Source organism: Theropithecus gelada, chromosome 1 (assembly GCF_003255815.1).
Source record: "Theropithecus gelada isolate Dixy chromosome 1, Tgel_1.0, whole genome shotgun sequence".
NCBI lineage: Eukaryota > Metazoa > Chordata > Mammalia > Primates > Cercopithecidae > Theropithecus > Theropithecus gelada.
In genome coordinates, this window is record NC_037668.1 from 43452353 (window position 1) to 43471109 (window position 18757).

An 18757-nucleotide genomic window follows, 5' to 3' on the forward strand; every position below is an offset into this window, starting at 1 on the left:
TTTCTCGCCCTTCCTCCCTCTCCCCTCCCACGCCCCCTTCCCACTCCTCCCCCTCCTATCTTCTCCAGGCTTCCTCCTCCCCTTCCAGTCCCCGCCCCCCGCTGCGTCGCGAAGGCGGGGAAGGCGAGGCGGGCTTTACGGCAGCCGAGTTGCGGCGGGGCGGGGCGTCGGGCGGGCGGCGCGCTTGGCGGCAGTCGTGGGAGGCAGGCGGGCAGGCAGACGGACTCGCAGGCGGGTGGCGGCGGCCGTGCTTGCTAGTGAGGGCGGGCGGGAGTGACTCACTGAGCGTGTGTGAGGGAGGGAGCGAGCGAGCGAGCAGCCCGCGCCGGCCTTCCGCAGCACCAGCCAGGCCACGCCGCCGCCTCTTCCCCTGCGCCCCGCGCCCAGGCCGGGCCGAGCCGGGTCGGGCCCGGGCCATGCTGCTCACCGTGTACTGTGTGCGGAGGGACCTCTCCGAGGTGACCTTTTCCCTCCAGGTCGACGCCGACTTCGAGCTGCACAACTTCCGCGCGCTGTGCGAGCTCGAGTCTGGCATCCCCGCAGCCGAGAGCCAGGTACGCCGGGCAGCGAGCCGGGCCTGCCCCGGAGCTAAGCCCTCCCCGCCTCGGGGCCGCACTCCCTTTGCTACTGGTGAAGAATTGGGGGCTGGGGTGAGCAGGGATAGCCATTCTCAGGTCACCCCCGCATCCGGGAAGGAGCTGGGAAGCTGGCATCGGTAGCTGCCCTCACACACCCCGAGCGTGGGGTGGGGTACGAGGAGAGGGAGCGGAGAACCTGACCGCAGACGCACCCACTGCAGCGTGAGGGGCGCGTGGACTGTAGAGCAGCGCTAACCCTCCTCACCTTTGGCTCTTTGGCTCTTTTTCTGATCCCGAGTGTAGGATATTGTTGTGGACCTCAGAAGCAGCCCTGGGTTTGCTAGGGTTCATGCGTCCTGCAAACCAGAAATACCAGTTTGGATCACTGTGGTAGATAGATGTTCCTCTGCTCTCTCTTTTTTTTTTTGGAGAGGGTTTCTGCTTAAATATACGCAGTTTAAATGCACAGATTTGCATTTCCGGTGAAAGAAAAAGTTTAAGACTTGCACTACCTCGTTTTGGGGTCTTTGGAAGTGCTCTTTACCCACTACATGCGTTTCTGGTTAAATTCTTTTGAAAAACAGTACCTGTTGGTTCAACTCAAGCTGTTTGTTTCTTTCGGTTCTACCCTGGTAGTAAGCCAGAGGGCCCTTTTTCTTTCAGGCCACAGTTCAGAGTTTGGGTCAGTTCAAAGCTCAATGCTTTAAAAGGATATGTGCTTGGAAACGGCCTAATATCTGCTGTTTGGTGGTTTCATTTCCCTACTCAGCTTGCTGGAAAGAAGTTCAACCTCTCATTTTAACTAAGCAAAGTAATTCTCAAAATGCTTTGGGGCTGCCCCTAGTCTTTATCAAACAGAATCGGTGACAATAACCCTGTAAACTTTACACTAAAACACTTAGATCATGACTTAATAAATTTAGCCTAGAGGACGTAGTCTAAACATTAGGAAAATTACAGAAGTCTCCCAAGGCTCCATCATGTAAATCTTGATTTTCTACTGCAGTTATGAAATAGTTTACAAAACGATTGCCCAACTACAGCTTGTTTTGCTGTGTTATGGTAAACACATGTGTCAATATTTTGTTCAGAAGTATGATTCCTTTACACAATGTGAACTTTAGAACCTTGGCATAAAGCTGTTCAGAAAGAATTTCAAAAGTTAATCCACAAAAGCTCAGGAACCAGTTCCTGTCAGTGAATGCCTCATGTGGAGAACTGGGAACTGGGAAAGGACTGCTTAAATAGAGAAAATCAACTCTTCAATTTTTTTTTCCTTCTTTTTCTTTTTTGTTGAGACGGAGTCTCGCTCTGTCGTCCATGCTGGAGTGCAGTGGTGCGGTCTTAGCTCACTGCAACCCCTGCCTCCCAGGTTCAAGGGATTCTTCTGCCTCAACCTCCTGAGTAGCTGGGATTGCAGGCGCGCGCCACCACGCCCAGCTAATTTTTTTTTTTTTTTTTAAGTAGAGACGGGGTTTCACCATGTTGGCCAGGCTGATCTCCAACTCCTGACCTCAAGTGATCCGCCCTCCTTGGCCTCCCAAAATGCTGGAATTATAGGCGTGAGCCATCGCGTCCGGACAACTCTTCAATTTTTGATAGTGGTTTTTTCAGTTGTTTTTTTCCTCGAGTTGTTATATTACCCTCGTTGTAGTCACCGGCTGGTAGGGAAAATAAGAAATTAAAATGTAAATTGGTTTTGTTGTTAGTTAGGGCCTGAGAAAAGACAGAGGTTGAGATTGTTTCCATTCCTGCACTTTTTGTGATGGCAGAACCAAGAAATTTAAGTCAATTAAAGGGATATCTGACACCCCCTTTAATTGACTTAAATTTCTTGTTACAGCCATCACAAAAGACGATTTATTGTGTGGTCAGCCAGGCATTGCCCTCTGCCAGTCGGGAAAGTTAGGAATACCTTAGTAATTGAACATAGGCTAACTCCAAATTATTTCTTGTTCATTACATCAGTGTTTCGGCATTTACTTCCTTCCCAAGCCAAATTAGCATATAGAAACTTGGGCTCCAACTGGTGTTAAGCCTGTGTTAAATAGCCATAAACAGCTCCTGTTTTTCCAGTCTGTTCTGTTGGCTCCATTGTAACCTGACAACACAGTATCTATTTTAAGGTGTCTGGTGGTCGGTTGTCTTTCACTTGCTTGCCCATCAGGCAGGAACAGGATCCACCCTAGACACTTGAGTCATTTCCTTTCATCAAATCGTAAAAGTAAACATCATTATAGTTTTTACCCACAAATATACCATGTTTACTTACTTGTGTGCCCCCCCATTACCTCCCAGAGTTCTCTCATATTACTCATCTTCCCTTCCTTTCCTTGACTGTTTAACTCCTCCTCTTGTTTACTGTCTCCATTCCCATTCCTTCACCTCTCATTTCTGACTCCATTTCTTCAAGGAAATATATATATTTTTATGTTCCTGGCTATTTTTTCCTGCCACTATGTGTCCAGACAACTGGTGTCCAAACTTTCATTCATGTATCCCTATCAGTAAAATGTTTCAGATTATGCTCCTGTTATGTATATAATGCATTATATACATGAACTGATACATTTTATGCATTATATATGACCATGTATAATATACACATAACGTGCATTATATGCATATATAGTACATTATATATAAGAAGTAACATTGTACACACACAAAATGGAATTTAAGGAAGGACGAACTAAAATAAATGGAAATGAAAATTCTAATATTTTCAGTTTCTTCCTCCACCCTTAAAGAATTGTCTTGCATGGCTGCCCTACATCGGTGATCACTGGTTTAGAATTCAGTCTTTCACCTGAGTGTCAATTGTGCATAAGCATACAGTTGGAAAAGGTGCTAATTTTTAACAGCTCTAGTCTGATTATAGTAGTTATAATTCAGTGATAACAAATTTAGAACAGAAGCCATCTCTACTTGTACGTGTGATTAAAGCTGGGCATGTTCCGTCTCTTAATAGTGTGGGCTTGGAAGCCAGTTGTGGCTCTGTTTGATGCTTTGATGCAGACTTGCCTGGGTGAACTTCAAACACTTGTCAGAACTTAGCTTCACTTTAAATTAATGTCCTCATATTTTTGAAGCATCCTGATAATTTACCTCTGTAGGTGGCACATGGAAAAAGTAGGCACAATGTATAAGGACCCTCAAATGAAAGGCAAATAATAGCAGTAATTGTATGATCTTGAAAATGCACACAGCATGATTTGTGGTTTGTAAACCACTGTTTTATCTTATATGTGTTTGTTTTTTTGTTTTGAGACGGTCTCGCTCTGTCACTTAGGCAGTAGTACGATCACGGGTCACTGTAGCCTCAACCTCCTGGGCTCAAGTGATCCTGCCACCTCAGCCTCCCAAGTAGCTGGGACTACAGGTGTGCTCCACCACATCTGACTGAATTTTTTATTTTCTTTGGAGATGGGGTTTCACTATGTTGGCCAGGCTGGTCTCAAACTCCTGACCTCAGATGATCCACCTGCCTTGTCCTCCCAAAGTGCTGGGATTACAGGCTTGAGCCCCCGCAACTGGCCCCAAATTGATGATTTTAAAGGGTACATGGTATACCATCATATAGATGTATTGTAATTTATTTAACAATCTCCCTTTTATTAAGCATAATACTGGGGAAAATTGGAAGCAGTTATAAGTAACATGGCATGAACATCCGTATACTTAAGGCTGTAGCCTCCATTTCTGTTATTTTTTTTTTTTTTTTTTTTGAGACGGAGTCTCGCTCTGCCGCCCAGGCTGGAGTGCAGTGGCCGGATCTCAGCTCACTGCAAGCTCCGCCTCCCGGGTTCACGCCATTCTCCTGCCTCAGCCTCCCGAGTAGTTGGGACTACAGGCGCCCGCCACCGTGCCCGGCTAGTTTTTTGTATTTTTTAGTAGAGACGGGGTTTCACCGTGTTAGCCAGGATGGTCTCGATCTCCTGACCTCGTGATCCGCCCGTCTCGGCCTCCCAAAGTGCTGGGATTACAGGCTTGAGCCACCGCGCCCGGCCTCATTTCTGTTATTTTCTCAGGATAAATTCTTAGATATGCAGTTGCCAGATCAAAGACATAAAGTCTTTGAAAGGTTTTTAGTAACTGTTGCCGAATTGCCTTCCAGAGAGGGTTATACAAGTCAAATTGGCTATTACATGGGGTAGAATATGTAGATCACTTGGTAGATAGTGGGCATTTGATTAATGGCAATACTATTATGAAGCCATTCAGATGTAATTCCAAGTGTTTTGTAGCCAGTTTATGGTCCTTGTTTTATCTTTATTCTTTATTTTTTAGAGATGGGATCTCGCTCTCACTTGGGCTGGAATGCAGTGTTGCAATCACAACTCACTGTATCCTCAACATGTTGGGATCAAGGGATCCTCCCAAGTAGCTGAGACCTTTTTTTTTTTTTTTTTTTTTTTTTTTTGAGACGAGGTCTTGCCAGTGCTGGGCTTGAACTCCTAACCTCAAGCAGTCCTCCCGCCTCGGCCTCCTAAAGTGTTGGGATTACAGGTGTGAGCCACTGCACCTGGCCTACCAGTTTATGTTCTTTAATGCTAGAAATTGTTAAGCTTTTTGTTAACAGAAGGCTCTCATTCAGAGACCAGAAAACACCTGACCTCATGCTTAAAAGTTCTGGAGTTTTATTAATTAGTCTGTTGTCAAATGTTGATTAAGATTATAATTCAGTCTCTGGGGTGCCTCCTCTGGAGTAAGTACCAGCAGTTGCGCCAGTTTTGCTGATTAAGACTCATAGCTGTATACATTTTCTTGTTGTATGTTCTTATAACTGGCAAAACTTGAATTTTGGGCTTTGTAGCTGTTGAGTTGGGTAACATGCGTGGTGGAAGGATCGAGAATGCTGCCGTGGAACGCCTTTTGTTTTGATTGGTAGAGATTTGAAGCCATGTCTAATAGATACTCATGTTCCGTTGGAAGATCACATGGATTTATTTTGGGACTTTTGCTGCAAAATAATTGTCTGTCTTGGACTCTTAAGCCTGTTTAAACAAAATGAAATCAGTTCTTTGTGGCAATTACAATTTTAGCTGAGCTTTAGTTGATCTCATTTATGTCCTTAGACTAAAACGGAGCACAGCTGCTGCTTCGTCAGTGTGAGGAACGCGTGCTCCTCACCCAGGTTCTTCAGTCTAGTGTTTCCAGGAAATTGGCGCTGGAGCAACATTCCATATTTCATAGACATGCTCAGTGTGGTGATTATCTAGATTTTACATTTTTATTTGTTAGATCATGCTGCCTTCCTTTAAAAAATGATATTGTCTGCTGAGGAAATACTGTGGCAACTAAGCAGTGATGGAATGAAGTATGGCATCTGTGAAGTGGGAGTCAGAGCGGGCAGTTGGTGGTGTTTCCTCATGTTCAGGGCATGGGGATGCATTGAGCAGTGGACAGTATTTTAATCCTCCTGGTGGATAGAGTCTCTTTGTGGCAATGGATGGCTTAGTAGTGCTTGTTAAAAGTCACCCACATAATTCACCAGGCCACTTCAGGGTTATGTTTGGGAAAGCTGTATATAATACTTGAGTATGGGCTTTGAAATCCGACAGTTGTTCCAGTTGCAGTTTTCTTCTTCTTCTTTTTTTTATTTTAAGAGACAAGATCTTATTCTGTTTCCCAGGCTGGAGTGCTGTGGTACAATCATAGCTCACTGCAACCGTGAACTCCTGGGCTCAGGTGATCCTCCTGCTTCAGTCTCCCAAATAGTTGAGACTACAGGCATATGCTACCATGCCAGCTAATTATTATTATTATTATTATTATTTTAGAGGTGGGGTCTTGTTGTGTTGCCCAGTCTGGCTTTGCATTCCTGGCCTCAAACAATCTTCCTACCTCATCCTCCCAAAGTGTTGGTATTACAGGCGTGAGCCACGGCACCCAGCCTGCATAGGATCATTTTGATTCTCCTGAGTTTGATTCCTCCTTGCAAATAAATAAATTTTCGTTTATAAATACAGTTAATGACCGGGCGCGCTGGCTCACTCTGTAATCCCAGCACTTTAGGGGGCAGAGACAGGCGGATCACAAAGTCAGGAGATTGAGACCATGCTGGCTAACACGGCGAAACCCTGTCTCTACTAAAAATACCAAAAAAAAAAAAAAAGCTGGGCATGGTGGCAGGAGCCTGTAGTCCCAGCTACTCAGGAGGCCGAGGCAGGAGAATGGCGTGAACCCAGGAGGCGGAGCTTGCAGTGAGCCGAGATCTCGCCACTGCACTCCACCTGGGGCGACAGAGCGAGACTCCGTCTCAATAAATAAATAAATAAATGCAGTTAGAATGTGCCTCTGCTCCCAGGAGACTGTTCATGTATCTCTGAATATACTGATAGTCAAATTTCTGAAACTGGAAAATTAAAGAGTAAGTTGTTGACAGTGGCTTCACAGTGTTGATGCTATGCTGTAAGAGCCTGTCTACCTGCCATTTCTCTTGGCATACCTCTTTTTTCTTGTTGCACACCTCAACCTGTGATGCTTATCACTTCTGGTTTATGTGTTTTTCCAAGCAGTCTCACAAGTTGTAATATGACTCCCAGTTGTTTTGCAGAAAATCTGTGTTGATGCTGATGTACTTTTACTGTGAAATATGTGCTTAAATAAGGGTGTGTGAATGGGATGATGGGAGTGACAGTTGCAGTCTGTTGAAATGTGGTTCTTTTTGTTTGTTTGTTTTTGTTTTTTAAGAGGCAGGGTCTTACTCTGTTCCCAGGCTGGAGTGCAGTGGTACAACCGCAGCTCACTACAGCCTGGACCTCCTGGGCTTAAGCAATCCTCCTGCCTCAGACTCCTAAGTAGCTGGGACTACAGTCACATGCTACCATGGCTGGCCATTTAAAAAATTTTTTTAGATATGGATTCTCACTATGTTGCCCAGGCTGATCTCAAACTCCAGGGCTTAACCCAGCTTGTGGGAGTTATATCTTACTGCTCAAGGTCATTGCCAAGGTATGATTTTTTCACACACAAAAAATCTGCAACCTCTGGCCTAAATGGGTTAAGCGATGCTCCCGCCTCAGCCTCCCCAAGTGCTAGGATTACAGGTGTGAGCCATCATACCAGATCTGAAATGTTTTTTAACTCAACGGATTGGGCATTAAGAACTTAATAGTGGCCAGGCGCGGTGGCGCAAGCCTGTAATCCCAGCACTTTGGGAGACCGAGATGGGCGGATCACAAGGTCAGGAGATCGAGACCATCCTGGCTAACACGGTGAAACCCCGTCTGTACTAAAAAAAAATACAAAAAACTAGCCGGGCGAGGTGGCGGGCGCCTGTAGTCCCAGCTACTCGGGAGGCTGAGGCAGGAGAATGGCGTAAACCTGGGAGGCGGAGCTTGCAGTGAGCTGAGATCCGGCCACTGCACTCCAGCCTGGGCGACAGACCGTGACTCCGCCTCAAAAAAAAAAAAAAAAGAACTTAATAGTATTTTTTCAAGTCATGCATAAAACTTGTATAATTGGGCCTACAAATTTGCTCATATTCAGAATTCGATTTTGGTAGGAACTCATTTTCGTGTTCTATTCCTCATGTCTATAAATTCTGAGAGCAGATATGACAGAATCACTTTTTTTCCAGTTTAAATGCTGTGTTTTCAGTTTTTATTTCAGGTAACCTTACTATGAAAGCTGTAAGGAAACATAGAATGATAATGTTAGCAGAGAGAACTGGAAGGGACAGCTGTAATGATGATCTAGCCCACCTGCTTGCTTGACACATGGAAAGGGTGAGGCCTGGACCTGCTGAGTGTCATGCCCCTTGTATGGAGTTACTGGCAGAGCCAGGGTAGAACTCAGGTTCCTCAGTTTGCATGTGGCCTGGTGAAAAGTGAATCATTAGGAGGAAAACCTTTCAAAGCCTGAGTTTATTCTGAATGCCTTTCTGGAGTATGTAATAATGCAGGGCAGATTTTATGTTTTTTCGTAATAAAATTATAGGGTACCGTTGTTCTTTCTATCTATAGTATGTTATTTCATCTGTTTGTACTCTCAGGTTTTCTTCAGTATGATTACATATCATAAAATATTTTTATTAGTAGTACATTCCTAATTATTTTTTTCCACTTGTATTTAGTTGTTATTTTCTTAGTTTCACTGTATTTTCCAGTCTTGCCCCCCGCCCCGCCCCGCCCCGCCACCAAGACGGAGTCTTGCTTGCCCAGACTAGAGTGCAGTGGTGCGATCTCAGCACTGCAACCTTTGCCTCCCGGGTTGAAGCAATTCTCCTGCCTCAGCCTCTGGAGTAGCTGGGATTACAGGTGCGTGCCACCACACCTGGCTAGTTTGTGTATTTTTAGTAGAGACAGAGTTTCACCATGTTGGCCAGGCTGGTCTCGAATCCCTGACCTCGTGATCCACCTGCCTTGGCCTCCCAAAGTGCTGGGATTACAGGCGTGAGCCACCGTGCCCAGCCCAGAGTGATACAACTTTGGGAATGGTAGAAGAGAAGGAAGAATGCAGTGCAAGAAGGATGATGTTTGGGAACCTTTTGCCAGTGTACAAGATTATTTCAAAGTGTACACTTTATTTAGTAGTACTGTAGTTAGTTAGCATACCCAGAATAAATCATTCCCTTTTCCTCCCTGCTAAAAATTAAATCTAAAATTATATCCATTTTCGTAAATTCATTCTTTAGTTCATCAAATATTTGAGCATCAGTTATATAACAGGCCCTGTTCTAAGCATTTATGATCTGGTGAATGAAACAAAGTCCTTGTCCTCAAGTAGTTTACATTTAATGGGGCAGAAGGACAATAAATAAGTAAATATATATTGTGTTAGTCGAGAGTATATTTTAAATAACATATTAGGGAAGAACTCTAAAGAGTAATGTTTGATCAGAGACGTAAAAGGAAAAAAAGGAGTTGAAAAAGAACATTCCTCAGGTAGAGAAAACAAGAGAAACAGCCCTGAAGGGGAAGTTGATCCCTGTTATTTGAGGAACAGCAGTCATAGTGAAAGACGAAGTCAGAAGGAGAGCCAGGGGCCAAATTGTTTGGTCCTGATAGGTGACGGGAAGGACTGTGGGTTTTGTTCTGGATGTGGTGGGAATCCACTGGAGGGTTTGAACGGAGTGTGACATCTGATTCAGAGGAAAACTGGTCCTTTTGCTTTGTGCTCTGTTACTTCTCAGTGCATTATACTGTTGTGTATCTTTTCTTGTTGTAGATCGTCTATGCTGAAAGACCTCTCACAGACAACCACAGATCATTGGCTTCTTATGGCTTGAAAGATGGGGACGTTGTGATTTTACGACAGAAGGAGAATGCAGACCCTCGACCTCCAGTGCAGTTCCCAAGTAAGACATCTGGTGGTTGAGCATCCCCCAGCACAGCCATCAGCAGGTAGCAGAGCGTAGCGCCTCAGAGTTTTGGATTTGCTTTGGATTCAGACTGCAGAATACAGATCCTGACTCTGCCTTTTCCCTGCTGTGTAACCTTGAACAAGCATTTTAACGTCTCTAAATTGGTTTCCTCTTCTATAAGATAGGTGCCATAATTAACCCCAACTCCTAAAGCTGACGTGAGGCTAATGCATGTAAAATCTTCAGCACATAGCAAGCCCTCAATAAATATTAGCTTCTGTTATCAGTGATAATTATACAATAATCTTTATCCTTGGGAAGGACTTGAAAGAATGCGTAAGCCTATGATTTTGCTATTTTGTGTCTGTCCTTCAGTGGCCAAGCCTTTCTGGAGCATTTTATAGCCGGCCAGGCACTTGGAGCTGCATTTCACATGATCTCATAACTTGTGTGAGGATTTACATAATAATTTGCATAATAATTTATAATTATGAAGCCAGATTTTAAATGATGTCTTTAAAGTTACATGACTATTAAGTGAGGGCACAGGAATTAAAATGTGATTTTTTTCCATTATGCTGAACTTGATACACATTAAGCAGCTTGACCACCAAGTTGTGGTTCTTTCCTACCAACTGTGTTAATCACATACAAAGAAACATTTATCTATCTTTGATGCTCCTTTTATAATAGATGTTTATGGTCTGAAATCTGTGCACTGGGATTTAGTAGGTTCTATGTCACTAAAATAATATGCAGAATTGTGTGAATGTGAACGTGTGTGTGTACTGGATAAACAGAGGGTCATACCTTTGTTCAGATACTTGAAGTGGCTTATGGATCCACAAAGTGTTTTATAAGGTCTTAATGTGAAACAGCTTGGTGAAATGTGTGGTTTTTTTCCATTCCCTGCCATATTCAGATAGATTTTCTTAAATAGTGTTTAGCCCGTAGGTCACCAGTTTTAACGTTTATGGTGACAGATGCTGGCAGTGTCTGGGTGATGACAGACTGACTGCAGCTTTAACCACAGTGTTTCCATTCAGCCTGAAACTGGAGCTTACTGAGACCATCAAGGACTGGCTCCACCAGATCTGGAAGACATTAGTCCCTTGGGGCCACAGTTAAACTTTAGAAAGAAGTTAAAACTTCTTTCTAAAGAAGTTAAACATATTTAAACAACTGTGACAATCAGTAAAAACCACATCTTCCTTTGGTTAATTTGATGAGATTGTTAATTCTGGAATTTACTTCTTCCCCCACTACCCCCTGTATTGTTGCATATGGACAAGAGAGCCAACGGGTTGGGGCGGGAGTGATCTGGTCTATTAAGTAAACATGTTTTTGAGAATTACTCTGAAGTGAATGGACTCTCAAGATAATGTATAACGGGTGGAGATAAAATGTCTTGACCTGCAAAGAGGGCCCACCCATATATGTTTTTTCCTGGCTGGTATAGATTAGCTACCTCACAGAGATCATCCTGTTAACTTCACCTTTTCCTTGGTTGGGAGTTGAAGAAAGTGGCTAATTGAACCCCTGCTAAAGGGTAGAAATGTTACATCATGAGTTTAAGCTTTCTCTTTTTCTATCTGAGGTCCAGAAAGGCTTCAGGATAGTCCCAGACTTGAGACAAGTTTGTTTGTTTTTTGGTTTTTTAGTTTATATAAAATCCTTAATAGTGCAAGGATTGTGCTATAATTCTGATCACTGTGGAATTGCTTAGTGTACTGTCATTTATAACATTAAACACAATTATCTCTAAGAACAGTACTCATTGTTCAGACAAGTTTGACCATCAAATATATTTTTTGGAGTTGAAGGAATGTTCATTGACTCAGGCCTAACCCCTCATTCTGGCTCTCCTTGTTTACTTTTCTTTTTCATTTTTCTTTTTTAAATAACAGTTTTATTGAGATATAATTCATGCATTTAATTTTTGTTTACTATATTCATGAGTTGTGTAACCGTCACCACAATCCATTTTAGCATATTTCCATTACTTTAAAAATAAATCCTATACCCATTTATAGTCATCTCCCATTTCCCCCTAGACTCCACAGCCTAGACAACTACAGGTCTACTTTCTGTCTCTATGTATTTGGGACATTTCATATAAATGGGGTCATACAATGTGTGAGTCCTTTGTGTAAGAATTAAAATTCCCTTTTATTTTCCTTTCAGTTTAGTAAGGTCAGCCGAGCCTGGCATATAGAACCTGGGAGTTCTGGCTTCTAAAATATAGTAGTTTTTGGTGTAATCAGCACTGAGAACCTATGCAAGTCCCTTTTCTTCTTTTCTATAAAATGATGACACTGTTTAGCCCCCCAGGGGCATGAGAAGAGTTAGCAGAGATGCACAGATGAAAGTATAAATTCAGAGAACTATTAAGAACTTCCCTGAGCCAATACGTTTAGCACTGACTTGCAGAATTTAGCATCTAATATTTATGCTGCTCACTTGATATATATAATATCCTTTGATCCGGCTGGGCAGGGTGGCTCACTCTTATAATCCCAGCACTTTGGGAGCCTGAGGTGGGTGGCTCACCTGAGGTCAGGAGTTCGAGACCAGCCTGGCCAACATGGTGAAATCCCATCTCTACTAAAAATACAAAAAATTAGGTGGGCTTAGTGGCAGACGCCTGTAATCGCAGTTACTCAGGAGGCTGAGGCAGAAGAATCACTTGAACCCAGGAGGCAGAGGTTGCAGTGAGGCAAGATCGCGCCGTTGCACTCCAGCCTGAGCAACAAGGCAAGACTCTGTCTCAAAAAAAAAAAACAAAAAAACAAAAAATTCTTTAATCCAAGCGCCAAGGTTGTTTGAACCATATGTCAGACCAGAGTAGGATTTTTCTCAAGAACAACATCCAGACTTATGCAATTATATTTATTGAAACTAGCTTTAATTTTTTTTTTTTGATACAAAGTTTCATTCTTCTTCTTCTTTTTTTTTTTTTTTTGAGATGGAGTCTCACTCTGTCGCCCAGGCTGGAGTGCAGTGGCCAGATCTCAGCTCACTGCAAGCTCCGCCTGCCGGGTTTACGCCATTCTTCTGCCTCAGCCTCCCGAGTAGCTGGGACTACAGGCGCCCGCCACCTCGCCTGGCTAGTTTTTTGTATTTTTTAGTACAGACGGGGTTTCACCGTGTTAGCCAGGATGGTCTCGGTCTCCTGACCTCGTGATCCGCCCGTCTGGGCCTCCCAAAGTGCTGGGATTACGGGCTTGAGCCACCGCGCCTGGCAAAGTTTCATTCTTGTCGCCTGGGCTGGAGTGCAATGACACGATCTTGGCTCACTGCAACCTCCGCCTCCCGGGTTGAAACGATTCTCCTGCCTCAGCCTCCCAAGTAGCTGGGATTACAGACGACTGCCACCACCCCCAGCTAATTTTTGTATATTTAGTAGAGATGGGGTTTCACCATGTTGACCAGGCTGGTCTGGAACTTCTGACCTCAGGTGATCCAGCTGCCTTGGCCTCCCAAAGTGCTGGGATTACAGGTGTGAGCCACCGCACCCGGCGGCTTTAATTATTTAAAAACATAAATTAAAAATCTGATGTCTGTTGTGAGATATTTTATAAGCTAAAAATTTGGGGTTACTACTGTCACCTTCCCCCTATTTTTCTTCTTTCCTATTGATTCACTCTCAGCCTGCAGTCTTTATATTCAGAGTCAGCATGAGAAAGAACAAGGGTAAAGTCTACAGTTACCTTTGCTGTTGTCATGTACCATGTATGAGCAAGTGTTCTGCTGTTTCCTTCAAGTGCTTGTTTTTGTAGAGTAATTTGAGTAAACTGAATTGATTTTCCCCAACAGACTTACCCCGAATAGATTTCAGTAGTATAGCTGTGCCTGGCACATCAAGTCCCCGGCAGCGCCAGCCACCAGGAACACAGCAGTCCCACTCATCTCCTGGAGAAATAACTTCATCTCCTCAGGGCTTGGACAATCCAGCCTTGCTCCGAGGTATGTTGCTGGCCAACCCGCATGAGCTGTCCTTGCTGAAGGAACGCAATCCACCCCTGGCAGAAGCTCTGCTCAGTGGAGACCTTGGTAAGCTTATAAATTTGGAAGGCTGTTAGGCTGGCCTGAGGTGAAGAAGCTGTGTCATAGCAAATGTGAAGAGACTCAAGCAACACTGTGTCAAATGATTTATTGAACATACCAGTTTTTTCTCTGTGAGAGGTAGATTAGTGCTAAAGTCAAAGGCTGAGTTAATGGGAATCAGCAATAGAGTTTTCGGAGTGAAATCCATCTAGGCCACCCCCCTCGGTTTACTTTTTGTTTTCCTCATTGTTTTGGCAGCGCATAACCTAGGTACTGATTTTTTTTTTTTTTTTTTTTTTTGAGATGGAGTCTCACTGTGTTACCCAGGCTGGAGTGCAGTGGCGCAGTCTTGGCTCACTGCCAGATCTGCCTCCCAGGTTCACACCATTCTCCCGCCTCAGCCTCCTGAGTAGCTGTAACTACAGGTGCCTGCCGCCACGCCTGGGCCGATTTTTTGTTTTTAGTAGGGATGGGGTTTCACCGTGTTAGCCAGGATGGTCTCGATCTCCTGACCTCGTGATCCGCCTGCCTCAGCCTCTCAAAGTGCTGAGATTACAGGCGTGAGCCACCGTGCCTGCCCGGTACTGATATTTTAACCTGTTAGATCTTCAATTAAAGAGCACCAACAAGCCAGATGATGCCAGCTGGCATTTTTTTTAGTTACAGGAAACAGGTTCAGTGCCCTGTATGGCAAAATGAAATCACCTTAACCTCAGTGTACTGCAAGTTATTTTTTGTAGAGATGGAGTTTTGCCATGTTGTCCAGGCTGGTTTCAAATTCTTGGGCTCAAGCAGCCTGCCTGCCTTGGCCTCCCAGAGTGCTGGGATTACAGACATGAGCTGTCGCACTCAGCCAACTTTTAGCCATCTTTATGAATCGAGTTTTCTCTGTAAATTGCTCTCATTTTACTCTTGGATTTATGAGTTAAATTGGGTTAAGTCTAAAAACATAACAGACACTTAATGACTCATTCCTCAATTGACTGTCTTTAAATTGGCAATCTTTACCTTACAGCGAAATACATAGATTTTAAATATACAATTCCTTGAGTTTTGACAAACTCCTGTAAGCCCAATCAAGACACAGGACATTTCTCTCACTCCGGAAAGTTCCACTATGTTCCTTGCTAGTCAGTTTCCTCTCCTTATAGGTTACTACTGTTTTGATAATCTTACAGTTTAGTTTCGCCTGTCTTCATGTATATGGAATAATAGAGTGTCTGCTCTTTCGTGTTAAGCTTTTTTTTTTTTTTTTTTTTTTTTTGAGAGGGAGTCTCACTCTGTCTCCCAGGCTGTAGTGCAGTGGTGCGATCTCTGCTCACTGCAACCTTCACCTCCCAGATTCAAGCAATTCTCCCACCTCAGCCTCCCAAGTACCTGGGACTACAGGCGTACACTACCACACCCAGCTAATTGTTGTATTATTAGTAGATAATACATGTTGGCCAGACTGGTCCCAAACTCCTGGCCACCATGTTGGCCAGACTGGTCCCAAACTCCTAACGTCGTGATCCACCTGTCTGGGCCTCCCAAAGTACTTTCACTCAACTTAATGCTTTTTAGATCCATCTGTATTGTGTGCATTAGTAGTTCAGATAAACCTTGTCACAATATCTTTTAATTTTTTATGTCAGTATGTCTAATCACCAAAGACCGTGATGATGAGGCATTTAAGTTTGCACACTTAAACGTACCACCATTTAAGACATTGCAAAATAGGCCGGGCACGGTGGATCACCTGAGGTCAGGAGTTCAGCACCAGCCTGGCCAACATTGTGAAACCCCATCTCTACTAAAAATACAAAAAATTAGCTGGACGTGGTGGCAGGTGCCTGTAATCCCAGCTACTTGGGAGGCTGAGGCAGGAGAATCACTTGAACTCGGGAGGTGGAGGTTGTAGTGAGCCGAGATTGCGCCATTGCGCTCCGGCCTGGGCAACAAGAGTGAAACTCCATCTCAAAAAAAAAGACAAATTGCAAAATAGATTCTTGTTGTAATGTACATCTTGTAGCAAGCAGTGTTTTCTCTAATTTTCCTGCCTGTTATTTCATCAGAACACACACAAAATATAGGTAGACTAACAATAGTTTATACTTAATTTATCTGGCTTAAGGCAGGGCATATTATAAAGGAAATGAAACTAGAAGAGGAAAAGGAGATTATATAATGCTGTATTTTGTTTCTAGGTAATAGGACAATGAGGACAATGGGGAGCAACGGGGAGGGGAGGAGTGGGGACATTCATCTGCCACATGATCACTCCCCACTGTTTTAAATTGGAAAGTTGTTACCTCTGAGTAGAAACAAATATGATAGATAACTTCTTATAAAAGATTTTTGCAAAGACTTTTTTTTTTTTAAGACAGGGTCTCACCATGTCACCCAGGCTGGAGTGCGTGGTGCCATCACAGCTCACTGCAGCCTCGACCTCCTGGACTCAAGCCATCCCCCCACACTTGAACCCCCACCCAACAGTAGCTGGGACTACAGGCATGCACCACCATGCTCGGCTAATTTTTGTATTTTTTGTAGAGACAAGGTCTTGCTATGTTGCCCAGGCTGGTCTCGAACTCCTAGGCTCAAATGGTCCTCCCACCTCAGCCTCCCAAAGTGTCGAGATTACAGGTGTGAGCTACCACACCCAGCCACAAATACTTTCTTTATGCTGAATTTAAATGACGAAATAGCCTTGACTCGGAGAATAGAAAGTAAATGTAATTGCTCATTTCAAATAAGCTTTAGGCATCCTCTCTGCATCTGACAGTTGTAGTTTGAGAAATTGTTTGGTGTGGGAAAGTATTGATAAAGGTTGAAAATACAGCGGTATTTAAGATTTTTCTCCCTTATTTTTGTAGAGAAATTCTCTAGAGTCCTGGTGGAGCAGCAGCAGGACCGAGCCCGGAGAGAGCAAGAAAGGATTCGTCTGTTTTCTGCTGATCCCTTTGACCTTGAAGCTCAGGCAAAGATAGAAGAAGATATCAGGTAATGAATGACCTGTTCATCTAAAGAACAAGACTCAGAGACTCCAGATTTCCCAAACTGCAGGGTATCTAACATTAGCTGGGCATCTGCTTGGAGGCAGCTTCTCTGTTTTGCAGTTGAGATAGTAACCTCAGTCTTTTAGTTTAGTCTCTCCTCTTTCATTTTCTACGCATTTCGATTCGACATGACAAAGATATAGGTACTGTGTTTAGTGACTTTCTGTTCTAAAATTTTAAGGAAGACTCCCTGACTAGCAGACAGAGCATCATAACACAGTTCTAGATAAATGACCCCCAGACTGAGCAGAAGCCACCCTCTGGTGAGACCGCAAGGCTGGTTGCATATTACATGGGCTGATTTGACCCTCTTTCTTTAGACATATTGTGTAAGTCCTGACTAAATCCAGGGCTTAAACATGATTGGATTAGAGAGGGCTCTGAGCTGATGGAACATTGGTAGTCCTAAGTCTGTTTTCCTGCTGCATTTCTTGTACTGGCCTCAGTGGATAAACTGAATATTGGACATGTTTCCAGCCCTCAGTTTCTGTAATGCAGTGGTTCTCACCTGGGGCTATAGTAAAATCATATGAGAAGCTTTTAAAAATGCAGATGCTTGGGCTCTTCTCTCAAATCTGATGAATCAGAATTGTTGGGCATGGAGCTCAGGCAAGGACAGTGACGCCGTTCCGGCCTCAGTCACACTCATAGTCACAAGCAAGATTCTGTTCAGTCATTCTCTGAAAAAAAGGACAGCTGCTTTTCCCGCTTCAAGTCAGTTTTTGTTTGCTAATTGTGAAAAAGTATAACTAAGAAGAGGATAACAGCAATGATACTTACACTTAGACTACTTAGCCTTTTAGGGACTGTGTCGTCATTTCGGTTACTTAAATGAAACCTAACTTGGTCATTGTATTACACTATCAACTTAGAAATCAAATCATGCTTTTTTAAACTTCTCATTCTTTTTATCTTTTTTCTTTTTTTTTTTTGAGACAAGGTCTCTCTCTGTCACCCAGGCTGGAGTACATTGGCACAATAACTAGCTTATTGCAGCCTGGACCTCCCCCAGACTGAGGTGTTCCTCTTACCTTAGCCTCCCAAATAGCTGGGAATACAGGCATCCACCACCATGCCCAGCTAATTTTTTCATTTTTTGAAGAGACAGGATTTCACCATCTTGCCCAGGCTGGTCTTGAACTCCTGAGCTCACGCAATCCACGCGCCTCAGCCTCCCAAAGTGCTGGGATTATAGACATGAGCCACAGCACTTAGCCCTTCCTTCTTCTTCTTCTTCATTTTTCTTTTCTTTTCTTTTTTTTTTTTTTTTTTTGAGGCAAGGTTTTGCCATGTTGGCCAGGCTAGTCTCAAACTCCTGACCTCAATTGATCTCCCACCTCAGCCTCTCAGAGTGCTGGGATTACAAGTGTGAGCACCATGCCCTGCCTCATACTCTTCTTATTACATTTGAAATCAGAAATATAGGCTAGTCATGGTGGCTCATGCCTATAATCCCAACACTTTGCTCGAAGCGAGGAGTTTGAGACCAGCCTGGGCAGCAAAGTGAGACTCTGTCTTTACAAAAAATAAAATAAATTAGTCAGGTGTGGTGGCATGCACCTTCTGTCCTAGCTACTCAGGAGGCTGAGGCAGGAAGATGCCTCAAGCCCAGGAGTTGGAGGCTGCAGTAAGCTATGATTGCATTCCAACCTGGGCAAGAGAGTGAGACCCCCATCTTAGGGGAAAAAAAAAAGAAATATAATTGTACACTAGAATTAATTGACAGCCCTAAGTCATTATGAAACTTCGTCTCAAAAAAATAAATAAGAGAAATGAAATAGATA

At 43.7% G+C, this 18757-nt stretch overlaps 1 protein-coding gene across 1 annotated transcript in view; it reads left to right on the forward strand.

The window, feature by feature from the left end:
- Nucleotides 1–223: 223 nt before the first annotated feature.
- The window catches only part of DDI2 (DNA damage inducible 1 homolog 2), a 44016-nt gene continuing 25482 nt past the window's right edge, over nucleotides 224–18757 (forward strand). Inside the window, exons 1-4 of the mRNA XM_025381313.1 lie at nucleotides 224–554; nucleotides 9753–9882; nucleotides 13705–13941; nucleotides 16791–16917. Coding sequence (XP_025237098.1) covers nucleotides 417–554; nucleotides 9753–9882; nucleotides 13705–13941; nucleotides 16791–16917 — 632 coding nt within the window. The 5' untranslated portion in view covers nucleotides 224–416. The remainder of the gene's footprint in view (nucleotides 555–9752; nucleotides 9883–13704; nucleotides 13942–16790; nucleotides 16918–18757) is intronic.